This window comes from Lathyrus oleraceus, chromosome 7, assembly GCF_024323335.1.
Source record: "Lathyrus oleraceus cultivar Zhongwan6 chromosome 7, CAAS_Psat_ZW6_1.0, whole genome shotgun sequence".
Taxonomy (NCBI): Eukaryota; Viridiplantae; Streptophyta; class Magnoliopsida; order Fabales; family Fabaceae; genus Lathyrus; species Lathyrus oleraceus.
Window position 1 is genome coordinate 32595181 of NC_066585.1, and position 17001 is coordinate 32612181.

Below are 17001 nucleotides of genomic sequence, written 5' to 3' on the forward strand. Positions count from 1 at the left end.
CCAATGCTTCGCTGGGCGAGTGGCATGATGAAATGTTCGCTAGGCGAAGGAGCTGCTCGCCTAGCGAGCCAGCTGTTTTGGGCCGCCTGTGGATTGGGCCTGTTGTGAGTGGGTTTTTGTCCATTTGATATCAGTGCCTTGCAGAACAAGTCAGAGGGTCTTGGAAAACGCTTGGTAATGCCAACGGGCAAATTTTGGGGTATGACACCAAGCTTGTAGCTTGACAGTATGGATTAATTCAGGATCTCCCGAAGTGCCTATATGACAAAAAGGGTAACCTCCTCCTCTACAACGCATTCCATAATGAAGCTACCGTCCTTAAATAGATAGCTAGATACATTGGCAAGACCCAACTCACCCCTATCAACTTCGAGGCTAACTTCCTTTGTACTCGAGATTTTGGGAGATGGTGGAACACGTACTATACTGAAGAGTTTTATGATGTCCCCACCTTTATCCAACATTTTGATAAAGCTTTTCTTCTTGTGCAAGAAAGAACCAAAAAAGGTACTTACACGCTCATCAAAGAAATTCGAGCGTTCCAAAATTAGTTTGAAACTTCCTATAGGTCTGATGATCTTAGCCGAACCATCTGCGAAGCAGATGTCACACTCAAGGAAAACTTTTTAAAGAAAATGGAAACTCTGAAAATCCCTTTGTACGTTCCTCATGAGAAATGCTACGAAATGGCTTTCGAATTGTTTCCCCTAAAATTTCCTCCACTGCCTAATGCTGACTTTGGAGTGGCCATTGCCCCTCCATTTCCATACTGGTTTATCTATTGGGACTCCATTAAAATTCTTCGACGGCAATCACAGAAAAAAGCCAAGCGGGTGGTTGCGACTAAGCATACTCTAGACAGTTTCAAAGGGCATCTTCATATAGGGATCGAAGATGTTCGCATCGAATCGGACATATATGAAGGTGTGACATGGGAGGTTTTTCTCGAATCATACCCCTCTATTAGGATATTTACCCTTAGCTTTCACTAACGGCTCTATGTTATCTTTTCTTTTAGCCACCAGGGTTCCACCCAAGAAAGCAACAATCAGAAGGTCAGTCGAATCGAAGACTGATGGATGCAGCAAGCCTACAAAGGTATATCTTTGTCTTATCCTTTTTTATTCTTTGTTATGTCTAATGGTACTAATACTTCAATATCAAGTTCACGTTGCTCGAAAACCTCCTCTAACCCCAATAAAAATCCAAAACAAAACAACAGAAACCCCTATCAAGATTCTGACGAAGAGGATATGTCACATGTGCTCGACCTAACTTCCAGAAAGAGAAAACAACAACCAGGTACTGTCGCTCGAACAATAACTACAATTTCCTCCACGCCAGTTTCCATAGTATATGTCCTCAATAGCACTGGCGAACCTACCTATCGACTATCATATGAGAAAAGCTCCATGAGTGAAATCAATCAACCCATTATTGGTGAGCTTGATACTTCACCACCAAATACCACTACCCAACATTCACATACCAGCGGTTTCGATCACGAAGCTAATTCGAACGAAGAGGACCAAGCTGGAGTGAACCAAGATACCATGGTGATGGAGGAAGAAGTTCAAGCTGAAGACAATCCTGGAGACGGTTCGCCCAACGTCGAACGCACAATCGATCCCCAACAAGAGGGTAACAATGGTGAAGATACAGTAATTGAGGAGGAAGACGAAGGTAACTAGACCCCACTCAACGTTGGTGATGGTGATGGAAGCTTCTAAGAAGAGGACAATAATGATGAAGGGAACCAGGACATAAACGAATGACAGACTCAGAGTCAAACTCTTGCTACTCCAACCATTGCAGCTATTCCATAAGGAAAAGTTTTGACAGGAAGCATTGGGGGTCTCTCTGCAGAAGAACTAGCTATTCTGAAACGAAACCAACCCCTTGAATATCTGAAAGCTATGCTAAGCTATAGGGAAAGCTCTTATGAGAAAAGCCTTAGCGCTGCTTCAGCATCTGATGATCAACCTTCGAGCACGCCTACAGATGAAGTGCTTTCAAAAATTAAGAAAAAGTCTTTAAGGGTGAGTTGTTCCTGCTCCTACTGGCTGATCCTTCTGCCCCCTTAACATTGAAGGTTCTTCTTAACCAAGTAAATCTGCTATAAGATTCCCCTAAAGTGGCCAATGTCATCCTGGACATAGGCACTATGATCGACCAAGCTATCGAAGATCATAAGCTACTACCCTAGCTAACCGGGGAGATCGAAAAGAAAGCTGGTTCTGAAGCAGCTGCTTGGGATGCCGCCACTGATTCGACCAACAAGGCAATAGAACTAGAGCATAAGAAACAAAAGAATAAAGAGAAGATCAAAGGCCATGATTGTGACATTGCTTCATGGAGAAGACAAATAGAGGAACTACAGGCAAAAATCTCTGAAGCCAAAAAACGCAAAAGTGAACTTCTGGAGTTCGATGATGCCTTGATGGCTAAAGAACTAGAATTTGGCAGGGAGTTCATCGAAAAAGCGCGAAAACTTGAATCAAAAATTAAACTTCTCCGGTCGAAACAGTCTTTATGTGAGAAACGCCTGGAACTTCTCAAAACAAAGTACTTCCACATAAAGGCCAATCTCCCTTTTTAGTTCTAGTCTCCTTTTCCATTTTTTCCTATTTGATGTAATGAATATAAGTCTTGATTGTAATGAATATTAGCCCTTTGGGCCTTTAAAGCAAATCTAAACCATTTTGGCACCTTTTACCATATTGGCTCTGCTTAACTTATACACAATTACTCATTTTTTATTTTTATTTCTTAGAGTGTTGGCCTATATCTTTTCATATATTTTCCATTCACTCTCAAGATTCTTTTGTCTTTGCTAAGTTCCTCAATCTCATATGCACCATTAGAGAACACCTGCAAAATTTGAAAAGGGTCTTCCCACTTGGGAGACCATTTCCCTAAGGTCCTATCCTTTCGATCCATTGGAAGGACAACTTTCCAGACCAAGACTTCAAGCGAAAATGTTTTAATTTTTACCTTCTTATTATAAGAGTTCTCTACTCTCTGATCTAAAGTTTTGTGCCAATTTATAGGCTTCTTCCCCACATGCTTCTTAATCAAACCAATAATCACCTTATTAGCGGCCTCGACCTGACCATTAGCCTGAGCATAATATGGCATAGAAGTTAACAATTTGAAACTCATTTCCTTAGCAAATTCTTGCATCTTTCGACCAGTAAATACTGATCCTTGATCTGTTGTGACAGTCTCTGGAATTCCAAATCTATAAATAATATGTTTCTGGATAAAATCGACCACATCTTCTTGGCTTACATTTGGTAAAGGTATAGCTTCGATCCATTTCGTAAAATAATCAATGTCCACCAAGATATACCTCTGATTCTTAGATGATGGTGGTCGAATTTCCCCAATTAGATCCAAAGCCCAACCTCTAAATGGCCAATGTTTAATTATAGAGTGCAATTCGCTCGCAGGAACATGTTGTATGCCTACATGTGCCTAACATTCTTGGCATCCTTTGGCAAATTTGACGCAATCTTTCAGCATGGTAGGTCAATACATCCCTTGGCGAAATAAAAGTCATTTCATCTTATGGCCAACTTGGTGTGCTCCACATGCCCCACTATGGACAGTCGAAAGGGCTAAATATGCCTTTGACTCACTAAGGCACTTAAGCAAAACTCCATTAGAAGTCTTTTTGAACAACTTCATCCCCAAAACAAAATAACTTAAAGCTCGATACCTGGTTTTTCTATCAGCAGATGTTGTTGAATTCTGTAGATATTCCACTATTGGTTTCCTCCAATCTCCGTCTGGCAGATTGTCTATTGCCAATATTTTGAAGTTTTCTTTATTAGCGTATCCCGACTTTGTCTTTTATAAGTCTGATGGGGCTAATCTAGTTGACACAAATTTTCCTCTGACTTCAATGACTTTTTGCAGTTTTTCTTTTGAAATTTTATATCCAGATACAATTTGAGTCAAATTATTAGCCACTTGATTTTCCAATCGAGGTATGTGTTGAATATTAGCCATCTCGAACCTTTTTAGTAATCGACTGGCTATTATGAAGTACATGATTAAATTCTCTTTAATGCATTTGTACTCTTTTGTGATCTATTTTATAACCAACTCCGAGTTACCCATTATTTCGACTCGAGTTGCCCCCAATTCCAACAATATCTCAAGTCCGGCTATGAGGGCTTCATATTCAACTTTATTGTTCGAGCAGAGGCCCTCCACTTTATATTTGAGATTCGTTGGAATTTTATTAGGAGAAATGATTAGAACTCATATGTATGTTCCATCTTTGTGACTAGACCCATCGAAGTACAACTTCCAGGGTTCTAATTCGAGATAGTCCAGTGCGTTCTCAGCTATGGAGTGGTCGACTGTAAAATCTGCTACCACTTATCCCTTAACATCTTTTAATGGCATATACATTAAGGAATATTCGGTTAAAGCTAATGCCCATTTTCCAAATCGATTGTGCAAAATTGGTTTGGACAACATATGTTTAATGATATCGAAGTGAGATGAAACATAAACATCAACAGGTTTTATATAATGTTTCAACTTTGTACAAGAGAAATACAAGCATAAACACAATTTTTCAACTATGTTATACCTAGTTTCTGCATCATTTAAGACCTCACTGAGGTAGTAGATGGCTCTTTCGACGCCATTATCATCCTCTTGAGCCAACATGCTCCCTAAAGCCTTTCCAGATGCAGATATGTACAATCTCATACTCCTATTTCTGCAAGGTGGTGTCAGAATTGGTGGATGACTCAAGTATTCTTTAATTTTGTCGAACGCTTCTTGTTGAGCCTGTCGCTATTTGAATCCTTCCTTGTTGAGTCGAAGTAAAGGCGAAAAAGCTTGCGTTTTTCCACTAAGGTTTGAGATGAATCTCCTCAGGAAATTGATCTTGCCCAGTAGTGACTGCAACTCTTTCTTTGTTGATGGCGCTTTCGCCTCCATTATGGCCTTGGTCTTACTCTGGTTTATTTCAATTCCCTTTTTGTGGACCATAAAGCCTAAGAAATCCCCTACCTACACACAAAGAGCGCATTTGATAGGATTCATTTTCAGACCATGTCTTCTCATCCTTTTGAAGGACCGTCGAAGATGGTCTATATGGCTCTTCCCTGAAACAAACTTAATGTCAATATCATCTATGTAAATTTGCATAAAAGTCTCTATGAAATCATGGAAGATCGAATTCATTGATCTATGGTATGTTGCCCCAACATTTTTCAAACCAAAAGGCATTACCACTCATTCATAGGTGCTCAAGGCTCCAGAGCATCGAAATTCCGTTTTTGGGACATCCTCTTCCGCAATAAATATCTGATTATATCCAGAATACCCATCGAGCATGCTAAGATACTCGTGGCCTACAACAGAATTGACTAGCATTTCCGCCACCGGCATTGAATATTCATCCTTTGGGGTTGCAGTATTTAAATCTCTAAAGTCTATGCAAACCCTTAAAGTACCATTATTTTTAATAACAGGCACAATATTAGCTAACCATTTGACATACCTGGCTGTACGGATGAAGTTACTGCGAAGAAGCCTTTCAACCTCCTCTTTGATCTTCGAGAGAATTGCAAGTGCAAATTGCCTTGGGTTCTGTTTGATATGCTTTTTTCCAGGCTTGATTGGAAGCTTCAACTCGACCAGATCTTTGCTCAAACCAGGCATCTCATCATAGTCCCACGCGAAATAGTCTTTAACTTCTTTAACAACTGGACTACTTCGACTTTGAGTTGGGGGATGATATTGGCACTAATGTAAGTTTGTCTTTTTATCAATCCTTCTCCTAAGTCTATTTCCTCAAGTGGATCTTGAGCCATAATTTTAACATTTGTTGCTAGCGGATCCTACTCGAAACCTAAAGGCTCATCATCATAGATAGCGTCGAGCCTCTGGCCTTGATCTTTGTTTTGAACCTTATCAGGTGGCTCTGGAACGAAGTCCTTTCCAGGACCTATTTGATGGAACTCTTTACTGGCTTCGACAACCATGTTTTTTACTTCAGCCTCCAATGCCGATTGCTGCTTGTTTTCAGTTATGTAAGCCGAAATCCTTTTTAGCGCTTCAAACTCAATCATCAACACTAAATTCGCTTCCCCAACCTGTGGGTCCAACTCCTGACGCTCCTAGATACCCAAAGTCGTCTTCACCCACCATTTATCTGTCCCAACGAAAGCCATTGTTAGGGTGCAAATATATGGAATAATAGGAATTGTCGTATGGAGTAAATGCAAAATCGGTCGGATCACACAGAGAAATGTTGGCCAAATGTTTGTCGAACTAGCGTTTGTCGATATGGTTGATAGGAGTCTTGAAGTAACCTTGATCAGCTTCTATATCTCTATAATACCATCTGGACGTTATAGGATGATTCACCGGTACATTGAGGATGGCACAACCCCGACCCCATGTATCCATTCTCTTCCAAGTAACAAATTATAGTTTACCTTCGTCTCCACAATCATAAAAATTATGGATCTGGTGACCGTTCCTACCGTTAACTTGACCTGGATTACACCAAGGGTGAAACCCACATTTCCCTCATAATTGGAAAGCACCATATTGTGGGGTTTGGCATCTGTGTCGTACTTGGCAATTTTTCTCAGTATGTGGTGCAATATCAAATTGACCGTTGTGTCGCAGTCCACTAAGATTTTATTAATGGGGACATCTTCGATCTTCCTAGTAATAAAGAGAGGCTTAAGATGACTCTTTATATCCTCGTCGGGTCTCTCGAATAAGGCATTTTTCTCCTCCATGCAACCATTGTTCATCACATAGTAGCATATTGGCTTATAAGCAGCCATTTCTCTTTATGTATTGTTGTCGGTGTCTTCGACCTCTATGATTTGGTCGAACTCCCTGGGCATCACATATACCATACTGACTAAGATATCCAAAGAAGCATCTGACCCTGAGTCAAAATTGTCTATCAACATTTTGTCTTCTGCAGCCATTCAATCATATTTTCCCCTAGCCGTCTCTGCTGGAGTATTAAACTTTCTTTTGTAAAAGCTTAAGTCCTCCTTTTTCCTTGCAGGCACATTGATGTTGGTGTATACGTGCGTTTTCGACGCCATGAGATTTGGTGTAAGAAATGATGTTTTCGACAAATGATGACATGGGTTAAAACGATTTGATTAGTATGGTTCGACACTTCGACCAGGAGGAGGTTTCGTCATTTCGACAAAGATGTTTGCACCTAGGAAAAACACTTTCGACAAGACACGGAAGACATTACAGTATGTTGATAATTCGACAAAAGCCTGAAAGAAGACGTCACTTCGACTTAAAAGTAAATTTGAATTTAAAAGGTTGTGACGTTTGGCAGAAGACGCGTGGAAGCATCTGGCGAAAGGAGGAGAGCCATGTGTCATAGTTTTAGGATTTAGTCGTTAATGACAGTTATGTTATTTGTGTATATATAGGGTAGTTATTATCTAAAAGAGTGTGTGAAGAATTACTATATACAAAATTCCTGAAAACACTCAAAGTACCCGTGTGAGAGAAAAGAGTCATATTTGGAAAATGTATGTGTAAACAAACACCAATCCCTTCAAAGTTTATTTTATAAAGTTTAAGTCTTTACAAATCTCTTTTATGCTTTCCAGTCATTTATTTTTCTGCATTTTATACCTTTCGACACTTTACATTTCGTCAGTTAATTTCTGCCATTTACTCTATCTTGTTAAATTTACATCTACGTAACATTGTAATCAACACATTTCGACGTAAAACACTTAGAGAAACAGAACTGAAAGATATGGAAGTGATTTTAGACATCTTCAAGACCATCTAGATTTGCACATGTCCTAGGATTTGTGTGGTTGATCCTGCAAGTAACCCAATTCTACACGTTTTGGTAAACCAGAGGTTGTTCGCCAAATTTCACAGCGAACAAATTGGCACGCCCAGTGGGACTGTGCAGAAATCTAGAAATTTAGATAATCACTAATCAAAATCTGTTCTTCATTTGTATGAGACTGAGAAGCGGTAAATTAGCCGTGTCCGAAGTAGAAATACCTAAAAGAACAAGAGTAAGAAAAATGGCGAACCAGCCAAATAATCCCAACGAATCCATCCCAGTATCTAACCCTGTCCCTTCGACAGAAGGCAATATAGGAACGGTCCCTGTGTCAGAGGCTGTACCTTCCTCAGCAGGGTCGATACCAGCGGTTTCGATGTCGCAAAACGCGCCTAGTTCGTCCTTCAGGGCACAACAAATGCCCATTGGGACAACCCCCCCTGTGGGAAACACTTCTAGGCCTTTCGTAACGAATTTCACCTTGCCTCCGCCTGGTAGGGAACAGCCCTTCGGAATGCCAACTTCGGTGATGGCAAGTTTACATAATTCCCCGTTAATATATTCAGATTCGATGGCCAACGTGTCTTCACCCTTACAAGGGTCAGGATATGGCGGAAACATGGGTAGATTGAATCAACAACCACTTTACGTGCCGCCAATAACGAATAATTCGGCGCAAGTGATTAGACAGCAGATGGACGAGAGTAATCACGATATGGTCCAAATGTTGACGCAACAAATGGGAGCAGTGTTTAATTCACTGATACAGAACACCACTCAAACAAACCAAGTATTGGCAGCGCAAATGACGCGCATTGCTGATTTCTTTGGAGTCCCTCAAACTCGACACAGAGAGCAAGTGGTTCATAACCCAGCGGTAGCGGTCCAGGAAGAGCCTACGATAAACCAGATACCGTTAGACAATCCTCAAACGAATGTCAGAAACCAAGAGGATATAGTCGAACAGCCTCGTGTTGAAATCCCCATTCCACAAGAGCCTAGAAGGATAGTAATCCAGAGAGGCCAGGACGCGGATGCGGTATTGCAACAACGGATACGGTATAATAATCCGCCTGTCGAAAACAACTTGGCAGCCATGGTCGAAACGATAATGGCACAAAACGGGATGAACATGGGTTTACAAAGGCCTAGTTACGCATCCCCACTATCAGAGTACATTCTGCAAGAAGAACTGCCACCGAGGTGGAAAGTCCCTAAGTTCACAAAGTTTTCAGGGGACACTAGCGAGTCCACTATAGAACATGTGGCACGTTATCTGATCGAGGCAGGGGAGATAGCCCGTAACGAAAATTTGAAAATAAAATATTTCCCTAGTTCCTTAACAAAAAATGCGTTTACTTGGTTTACATCCTTGCCTGCAAACTCAGTATACACGTGGACCCAATTAGAAAGACTGTTCCATGAACAATTCTACATGGGACAAACGAAAATAAGCCTGAAAGAATTGGCCAGTGTCAAGAGAAAACACTCCGAACCAATAGATGATTATTTAAATAGGTTCAGGTTGCTAAAGGCTAGATGTTTCACCCCAGTGCCAGAACATGAGTTGGTCGAAATGGCCGCAGGGGGACTAGATTATTCCATAAGGAAGAAACTAGATACCCAGTACCTGAGGGATATGGCACAATTAGCGGATAGAGTGAGACAGGTCGAAAGATTAAGGGACGAAAAATTCAGGGCAAATAAGAATAAAAAAGAGAGGGTAGCCTACGTAGGGGTTCGCCAAGATGATGAGTTCGACGAAGACGGACCAAGTAGCTTCGACGAACAAGAAATCGACCTAGCCGAACTAAAACAAGGCCCACCTTATTCGTGTAAAGTACTAACGCCGTCGAACGGAAACCCTGTCGAAGCCAACGATAAATTCCCCAAAAGGACTTATACGTTCGACATTACTAAATGTGACGAAATCTTCGATCTGTTGGTTAAAGATGGTCAATTAATAAAACCACCAGGCGCTAAAGAACCGCCTGTGGAACAACAGAAAAAGAGAGGTTTTTGTAAATACCATAATTTTCTGGGCCATAAGACGTCTCGTTGTTTCCTTTTCAGGGATCTCGTACAAAATGCAATCCGTGATGGAAGGCTCAAGTTTGGTGACAAACCAAAACAACAAATGAAGATCGACTCGAATCCTATGCAAGCAGTCGAAGCCCACTACGCTGAACCATCCGTCGTAAACATGGTGGAGGCCAAAGTTGCTCCTGATGGCAATATGGAAAAGGTGGAAGCTCCTGAAAGCTTCGACGCAAATGTCAACATGGTCGAGATTGCTGATGATCTTGCAAGCCAGAGAGAAATAGAAACTACTGAAGGTTTCGACAAGGAGGATGGTGACAATGCTGTCGAGAATGTGAAGTTTCGACAAGAGGAGAATTGGGACCGCTTGGGACAGCCAAGTGGAAAATATGATTATCTGGTGAAGTACAACGCGCCGGCAAGTTCTCAGATCGACATCAACACAATCCAACCAAGTGGTTGGGGGGAGGCTTCTTCAGAAGACAATGAGGAAATAGTCGACGAAATTGAGCATTCCCCCAATATGAAGGAAAAGGTTACTGAAGACCTTACGATCGAAAACAAGGCTGCTGAAGGCCTTGGTTCTGACGAAACGAAGGATGGTGATATCGCCAACTGCGTCAACACTATGGGGCCTTTCAGTAAAGAAGTCACAAAAATCAAAGCGGAAGCCGCTGACGGTCCTTCGAAGCCCGTGATCAGTGGGATTCTGCGCAGGACAATGGAAGACCCCAGAAGGAATTGGAACAAATGCTGTTGCAAACATGGTCCCAGGACCATATCTTGGTGCTGCTGCCCAGAGAAGGAGTTCGACCAGACACCAAAAGACGTCGAAGGCGAAGAAGAGAGGCTCATCAGGAAGATGAACGAATTGAGCATCGCCGACGAACGAAACGTTGGGGTAAACATGGTAGAAATATCTCAGAAGGACCAGGTCGAAGAGGGCGAAAATCGCCGTCAGAAAGAATACCAAAGGTTGGCGTACCCTAGAGAGGAGGAAAACTTAATGGAATTCATCAAGAGATGCCAAAGGATGAAAACCGAAGTAATGTTGTGCCCACGCTGCAGCGCAGTCTTCGACAGGAAGGCAGCAACCAACTTGGAAGCGGTGGATAAGACCAAAAGGAAAGAAAGTTGGGGAACAGTAAGATACGACCCAAGGAGAAGTAATCCCCACCAATGGAGGCACGGAGAGAGACGCCAGAACACCTATAAACCATCTGACAAGGCCACAGACGACAAATGGGTTCAACCCATTAGGGACGCCCAGGGGCAGAAGAAATGGGGAAAGTTTGAGGTTCAGAGAGGTGCGTCGATGGAAGGCAAGAAGGAAATGGAAAAACACAAGCCACGACCATACCCATCAGAAAATTACAAAGGCAAAAATCCCATGTCCAGGTCCCAATGGAGGAGGTTCCAAAGGCAAAAGAGGGCAGAAACGGAGATGGCGAAAAGGAACATGAATGGTCCAAACGAAGCGGAATCTAGCAACAATCATCAGACAAGGAGCAGGAAAGAGACTCCCCTCCAGATCAAACCTTGCAGAGTTGTCGAATCAGTGGCGTCGAAAGAGAAGATGCAGGAAGATGATGAAGTAACCGACAGTTTTAACTCTGACTCAGAGGCATCCTTCAACGTGATTTGCAACGTTGTCTCCGTTCTCCCTAGAGACTACGATAGAGTCATGGAAATTGAGGATGAAGGAGACGAAATGGAGGAAGAAACAATGGCACACAAGCCCGTCTGCTACTATGTGATGAACAACGGATGCGTCGAAGAGCAAAACGCTTTTTTCGAAAGACCAGACGACTCCATGAAAGCGCATTTGAAACCTCTGTTTATAAAAGGAAAGGTGGAAAATGTCGGCGTGAACAAGATACTGGCGGACGGAGGAGCGGCAGTGAATTTGATGCCCCACTACATGCTGAAGAAGATTGGAAAAGACGATTCGGACGCGAAGCCCCACAACATGGTGCTGTCGAATTATGAAGGGAAGATAGGAACAACTATGGGAGTCATCCAAGTGAACTTAACTGTAGGAACCATAACAAGACCTACGATGTTCATAGTCATCGCTTCGAAAGCCAACTACAACCTGCTGCTTGGTAGGGAATGGATTCACGGCGTAGGAGCGGTACCCTCTTCAATGCACCAACGGATAGCCATATGGAGGCCAGATGGAATCGTCGAAAACATCGAGGCTGACCAAAGCTACTTCATGACCGAAGTGAACACTGTCAACAGCCAGAGCTTCGACAAAAACTTGGCTCATATACCTCCCTGCAGCCCGGCAGAATTCGACTTGAAGACGACAGACAATGCCTATTGCTCCATGTACCTGCATCCAACGCATGGATTCCAGTGGGATAAAGAAGTGATTGGCGAAACTTACATATGGGGAACCACTCATATAGCGCCGACGGGATGGGGTAGTGAATTTGACGATGACGAGTGAACAATCAGCGATCGAAAAGATTACGGCTTACATAGCCGAAAATAAATTAAAAGAGGCCCTTGAGGCTGAAGTAAAAAATATGGCTGTCGAAGCCAACCAAGAGAACTCCGACAAACAATGTCCTCAAGAAGACGTTGCGGAAGATCATGTTACCAACCAAATGGGCGGATGGCAACATCAAAAGCTTGACGCCATTTACGACGACGAACCTCTGGGGTTCGAAAAAGATCCAGTGTCAACAAACGAGAAGATGGTGGCGCAGGATCCTCTAGAAGAAATAAACTTAGGAGTGGGGGCAGAACAGAGACCAACGTACATAAGTGCAAAAATGGACCCTCAGTTCAAGGTCGAAATAGTCCAGTTGCTGAAAGAATTCAAAGATTGCTTCGCATGGGATTATGACGAAATGCCTGGTCTCGATAGAAATCTGGTCGAAATGCAGTTGCCAATAATGGAAGGGAAGAAGCCAGTAAAGCAGACTCCGAGACGCTTCGCACCAGAAATCCTGTCGAAGATAAAAGAAGAGGTCGAAAGACTTCTAAGATGCAAGTTCATCCGCACAACCAGGTATGTCGAATGGATTGCAAATATTGTTCCAGTGATTAAGAAAAATGGTAAACTTAGGGTATGTATTGATTTTCGAGACTTAAACTCGGCTACCCCAAAGGATGAATATCCTATGCCAGTGGCAGAAATGCTCATAGATTCTGCAGCAGGCCATGAGTACTTAAGTATGCTAGACGGATACTCTGGCTATAACCAAATTTTTATCGCTGAAGAAGACGTTCCTAAAACGGCTTTCCGTTGTCCTGGAGCCATAGGAACGTATGAATGGGTAGTAATGCCTTTTGGTTTGAAGAACGCTGGAGCGACTTACCAACGTGCCATGAATTCCATCTTTCATGATTTCATCGAAACTTTCATGCAAGTGTATATTGACGACATCGTGATTAAGTCTGTTTCAGGAAAAAATCATATAGATCATCTTCGACAATCCTTTGAAAGGATGAGGAAGTTTGGTTTGAAAATGAACCCACTTAAATGTGCTTTTGGTGTGCAGGCGGGTGATTTCTTAGGCTTTGTGGTCCATAAGAAGGGGATCGAAATAAACGAAAACAAAGCCAAGGCCATAATGGAAGCGAAAGCGCCATCAACCAAAAAGGGGTTGCAGTCTCTGGTAGGGAAAATCAACTTCCTCAGAAGATTCATCTCCAACCTCAGTGGGAAGACACAAGCTTTCTCTCCTCTACTTCGACTAAAGAAAGAAGACTTCGCATGGGGGCAAGAACAGCAAGCGGCTTTCGACAAAATCAAGGAGTACCTGGCTAATCCCCCAATCCTGATGTCTCCTTGCAGAAAAAGAAATATGAGATTGTACATTTCGGCATCAGACAAAACATTAGGAAGTATGTTGTGTCAAGAGGATGAGAATGGCGTCGAAAGGGCCATTTATTATCTCAGTAGAGTCCTGAACGATGCCGAAACTAGATATAGCATTATAGAAAAGTTATGCCTGTGTGTATATTTCTCTTGTATTAAACTAAAGCATTATATAAAACCTGTCGATGTATATATTTCTTCCCATTTCGACGTAATAAAGTATATGTTATCTAAATCTATTTTACATAGTCGAATTGGAAAGTGGGCTTTAGCTTTAACAGAATACTCCTTGAAATATCTGCCTTTAAAAGCAGTGAAAGGACAAGTGGTCGCTGATTTCATAGCAGACCACTCTATAAACGAAGACGTAGAATACGTCGAACTGGAACCTTGGAAACTGTACTTCGACGGTTCCAGTCATAAAAACGGAACAGGCGTTGGGATGTTGATTATTTCTCCTGAAAAAATTCCAACAAAATTCAAGTACAAAGTGGAAAGTCTGTGTTCAAACAATGAAGCAGAATACGAAGCTTTGATCGCCGGACTTGAAATCTTGTTGAAATTGGGGGCAACAAGAGTCGAAATAATGGGTGACTCCGAACTGGTAATAAAACAGTTGACGAAAGAGTATAAGTGCGTGAAAGAAAATTTGATCATGTACTTCGTAATAGCCAATAGACTTCTCAAGGCGTTCGACAATGTCGTCTTCAGACACATCCCCAGGTTGGAGAATCAAGAAGCGAATGATCTTGCTCAACTAGCGTCCGGATACAAGGTGTCGAAGGAAAAGTTAGAAGAAGCCATCGAAGTCAGAAGAAGAGTCGTATCCACCAGGTTATCCCCATCAGATCTAGAGTCAATAAGATTAGGATACGGTGACGAAGAAAACTTCGAGATATTCAACATAGACGATTCAGGAATAACAGACTGGAGAAAGCCTGTCAAAGATTATCTACAAGACCCAAATCAGAAAGCAGAAAGAAAGGTAAAATACAGAGCGTTGAGTTACGTACTTTTGGGAAATGAATTGTTCAAAAAGACTGCAGAAGGAGTTTTGTTGAAATGCCTGAGTGAGGATGAAGCCTACATAGCCTTGTCAAATGTACACAGTGGAGCGTGTGGCGCGCACCAAGCAGGTCACAAAATGAAGTGGCTGTTATTTCGACAAGGGATGTATTGGCCAACAATGCTGAAAGATTGTGTCGAATTCGCAAAAGGTTGTCAGGAATGTCAAGTACATGCAGGCATACCTCATGTCCCTGCAAGTGAGTTGCACTCAATTATAAAACCTTGGCCATTCAGAGGATGGGCGTTGGACTTGATCGGGGAGATTCGACCAGCTTCCTCAAAAGGGCAAAGGTACATTTTGGTTGGGATAGATTATTTCACAAAATGGACCGAAGCCATACCATTGGTGAATGTGGATCAAGAAGCAGTCATAGACTTTATCCAAAAATACATAATTTACAGATTTGGGATACCTGAGACAATAACAACAGATCAAGGATCTGTGTTCACTGGTAAGAACATGCAGAAGTTTGCACAAGAAACAGGTTTTAAGCTCCTTACTTCGACACCTTACTACGCTCAAGCAAATGGGCAGGTTGAAGCAGCCAACAAGGTAGTGATAAACTTGATTAAGAAGCATGTGGGGAAAAAGCCTAGAAATTGGCATAAAACTCTGGATCAAGCCTTGTGGGCTTGTCGAACGTCCCCCAAAGAGGCAACGAATTCGACCCCATTCAAGTTGACTTACGGACATGATGCAGTTTTGCCAGTCGAAATATATCTGCAGTCAGTTAGAGTGCAAAGGCATCATGAAATCCCATCAGATACATATTGGAGCATGATGATGGACGAACTAGTTGACTTAGACGAAGAAAGGTTGCGCACGCTAGACCTAATAAGAAGACAAAGAGGAGAGTCGAAAGATTTTACAACAAGAAAGTAAGATCCAAGACCTTCTTAATAGGTGATCTTGTGTGGAAAGTAATCCTTCCCATGGATCGAAAAGATAAATTAATGGGAAAGTGGTCTCCTAAATGGGAAGGACCTTTCCAGGTTTTAAGAACATTCTCAAACGGCGCATATGAAATAGAAGAAATAGAGAAGGATAAGAGAATCCTAAGAATAAATGGCAAGTATTTGAAAAAATATAAGCCTACATTGCAGGAAATAAAAATAGTAACAGAATAAGTGCAAAACATAATTGTGATAAGATGGGCCAAATAAAAATGGCATTCAAAAGTTATTACAAAGAAAGCCTCACAGGGCTGAGAGTTGCTAAAATAAATTCGACTAAAAATTTAAATTGGCAAAAGTATCCTTCAAAGTGGCAAACTTCTGCCTCTGGAGTTGGAGTCGATGATCACAAAGACTTTTGTGAGTAGAGAGAGTCTCAATCTCTTGGCTAAGCTGATGGGCTTTCTCCGCATGTCGAATACCCACCCTCAATTCTTCGTCAATCTCGCTCTGTTGGGGCTGCTGAATAGATGCCTTACGTTTCTCCTCTTGAGAGATTTTTTCTTGAAGTGCTGCTATCTGCGTTTGCCATTTTTGAATATTGCCATTGCAAGCAGCAACTTCTTCGACGTACGTTTCAGAAAGCTTTTGCAATTTTGAAACTTTGTCGGTCGAAGTCGAAACGGCATCCCATTCAGCAGTCTGAGTGTCAGACTTGGAGGAGATTTGAGCGGTAAGATCCCTTTGACGGTGGAGATCCGCAGTGGCCAAATCAATAAGAGTCATCAACTCCATCACAAAACTGCCAATCTCAGCAGAAGTTTCCAAAACATTCACTTGCTTCAAGAGTTTCTTAAGACTAATTTGAGCAAGGGAATTCTCTTCCAAGACTTTAAACAAATCGACATCAAGGATTTTCTTTTTGATCTTGGTCAGGAGGCTGCCAAGCGATGGTGCTTCAGAAGTTGCCCCAGAAGCGGTCGAACTACTCTGAGAAGAATCCTGGAAATTGAAACGGGTGCTAAGCATGGCTTTCAGATACTCCAAAGGTCTTTGCACTTTGAGGTTTTCAAGCTCCTCGCGAGAGAAACTGGTCGAACCAGTCGATTTGCTACTCCCTTGGACCCGGTCAGGAACAGGTGGAGTGTTTCGCGTCGAAGTATGGTCGACCTCTGTTCGTTTCGACTGATTGTCCCCATCTCTGACAGCTTCATCTTTAGGAGTATCTTCGACCACAACCTCCATTTCAATATCATCACCCTGAGGTGCAGCATGTAATCCTGGATGAGGAGGAGATTCATCTTCAGAGGCTTCACCCACAGTGGTGTCGAACTCTCCT

At 42.2% G+C, this 17001-nt stretch overlaps 2 protein-coding genes across 2 annotated transcripts; both read right to left on the reverse strand.

Annotated features, from left to right (window-relative positions):
* Window positions 1–2769: 2769 nt before the first annotated feature.
* LOC127101859 (uncharacterized) lies at window positions 2770–4728 on the reverse strand. The gene is made up of 2 exons (XM_051039293.1): window positions 4607–4728; window positions 2770–3409 (listed from the first exon to the last, which is right to left on the reverse strand). Exons 1-2 carry the CDS (start codon window positions 4726–4728, stop codon window positions 2770–2772), a joined length of 762 nt encoding a protein of 253 aa, XP_050895250.1.
* A 531-nt stretch (window positions 4729–5259) lies between these two features.
* LOC127101860 (uncharacterized) lies at window positions 5260–6827 on the reverse strand. Its single transcript, XM_051039294.1, has 3 exons — window positions 6468–6827; window positions 5872–6146; window positions 5260–5746 (listed from the first exon to the last, which is right to left on the reverse strand). The coding sequence occupies exons 1-3, from the start codon at window positions 6825–6827 to the stop codon at window positions 5260–5262; spliced, it is 1122 nt and encodes a 373-aa protein (XP_050895251.1).
* Window positions 6828–17001: the final 10174 nt, after the last annotated feature.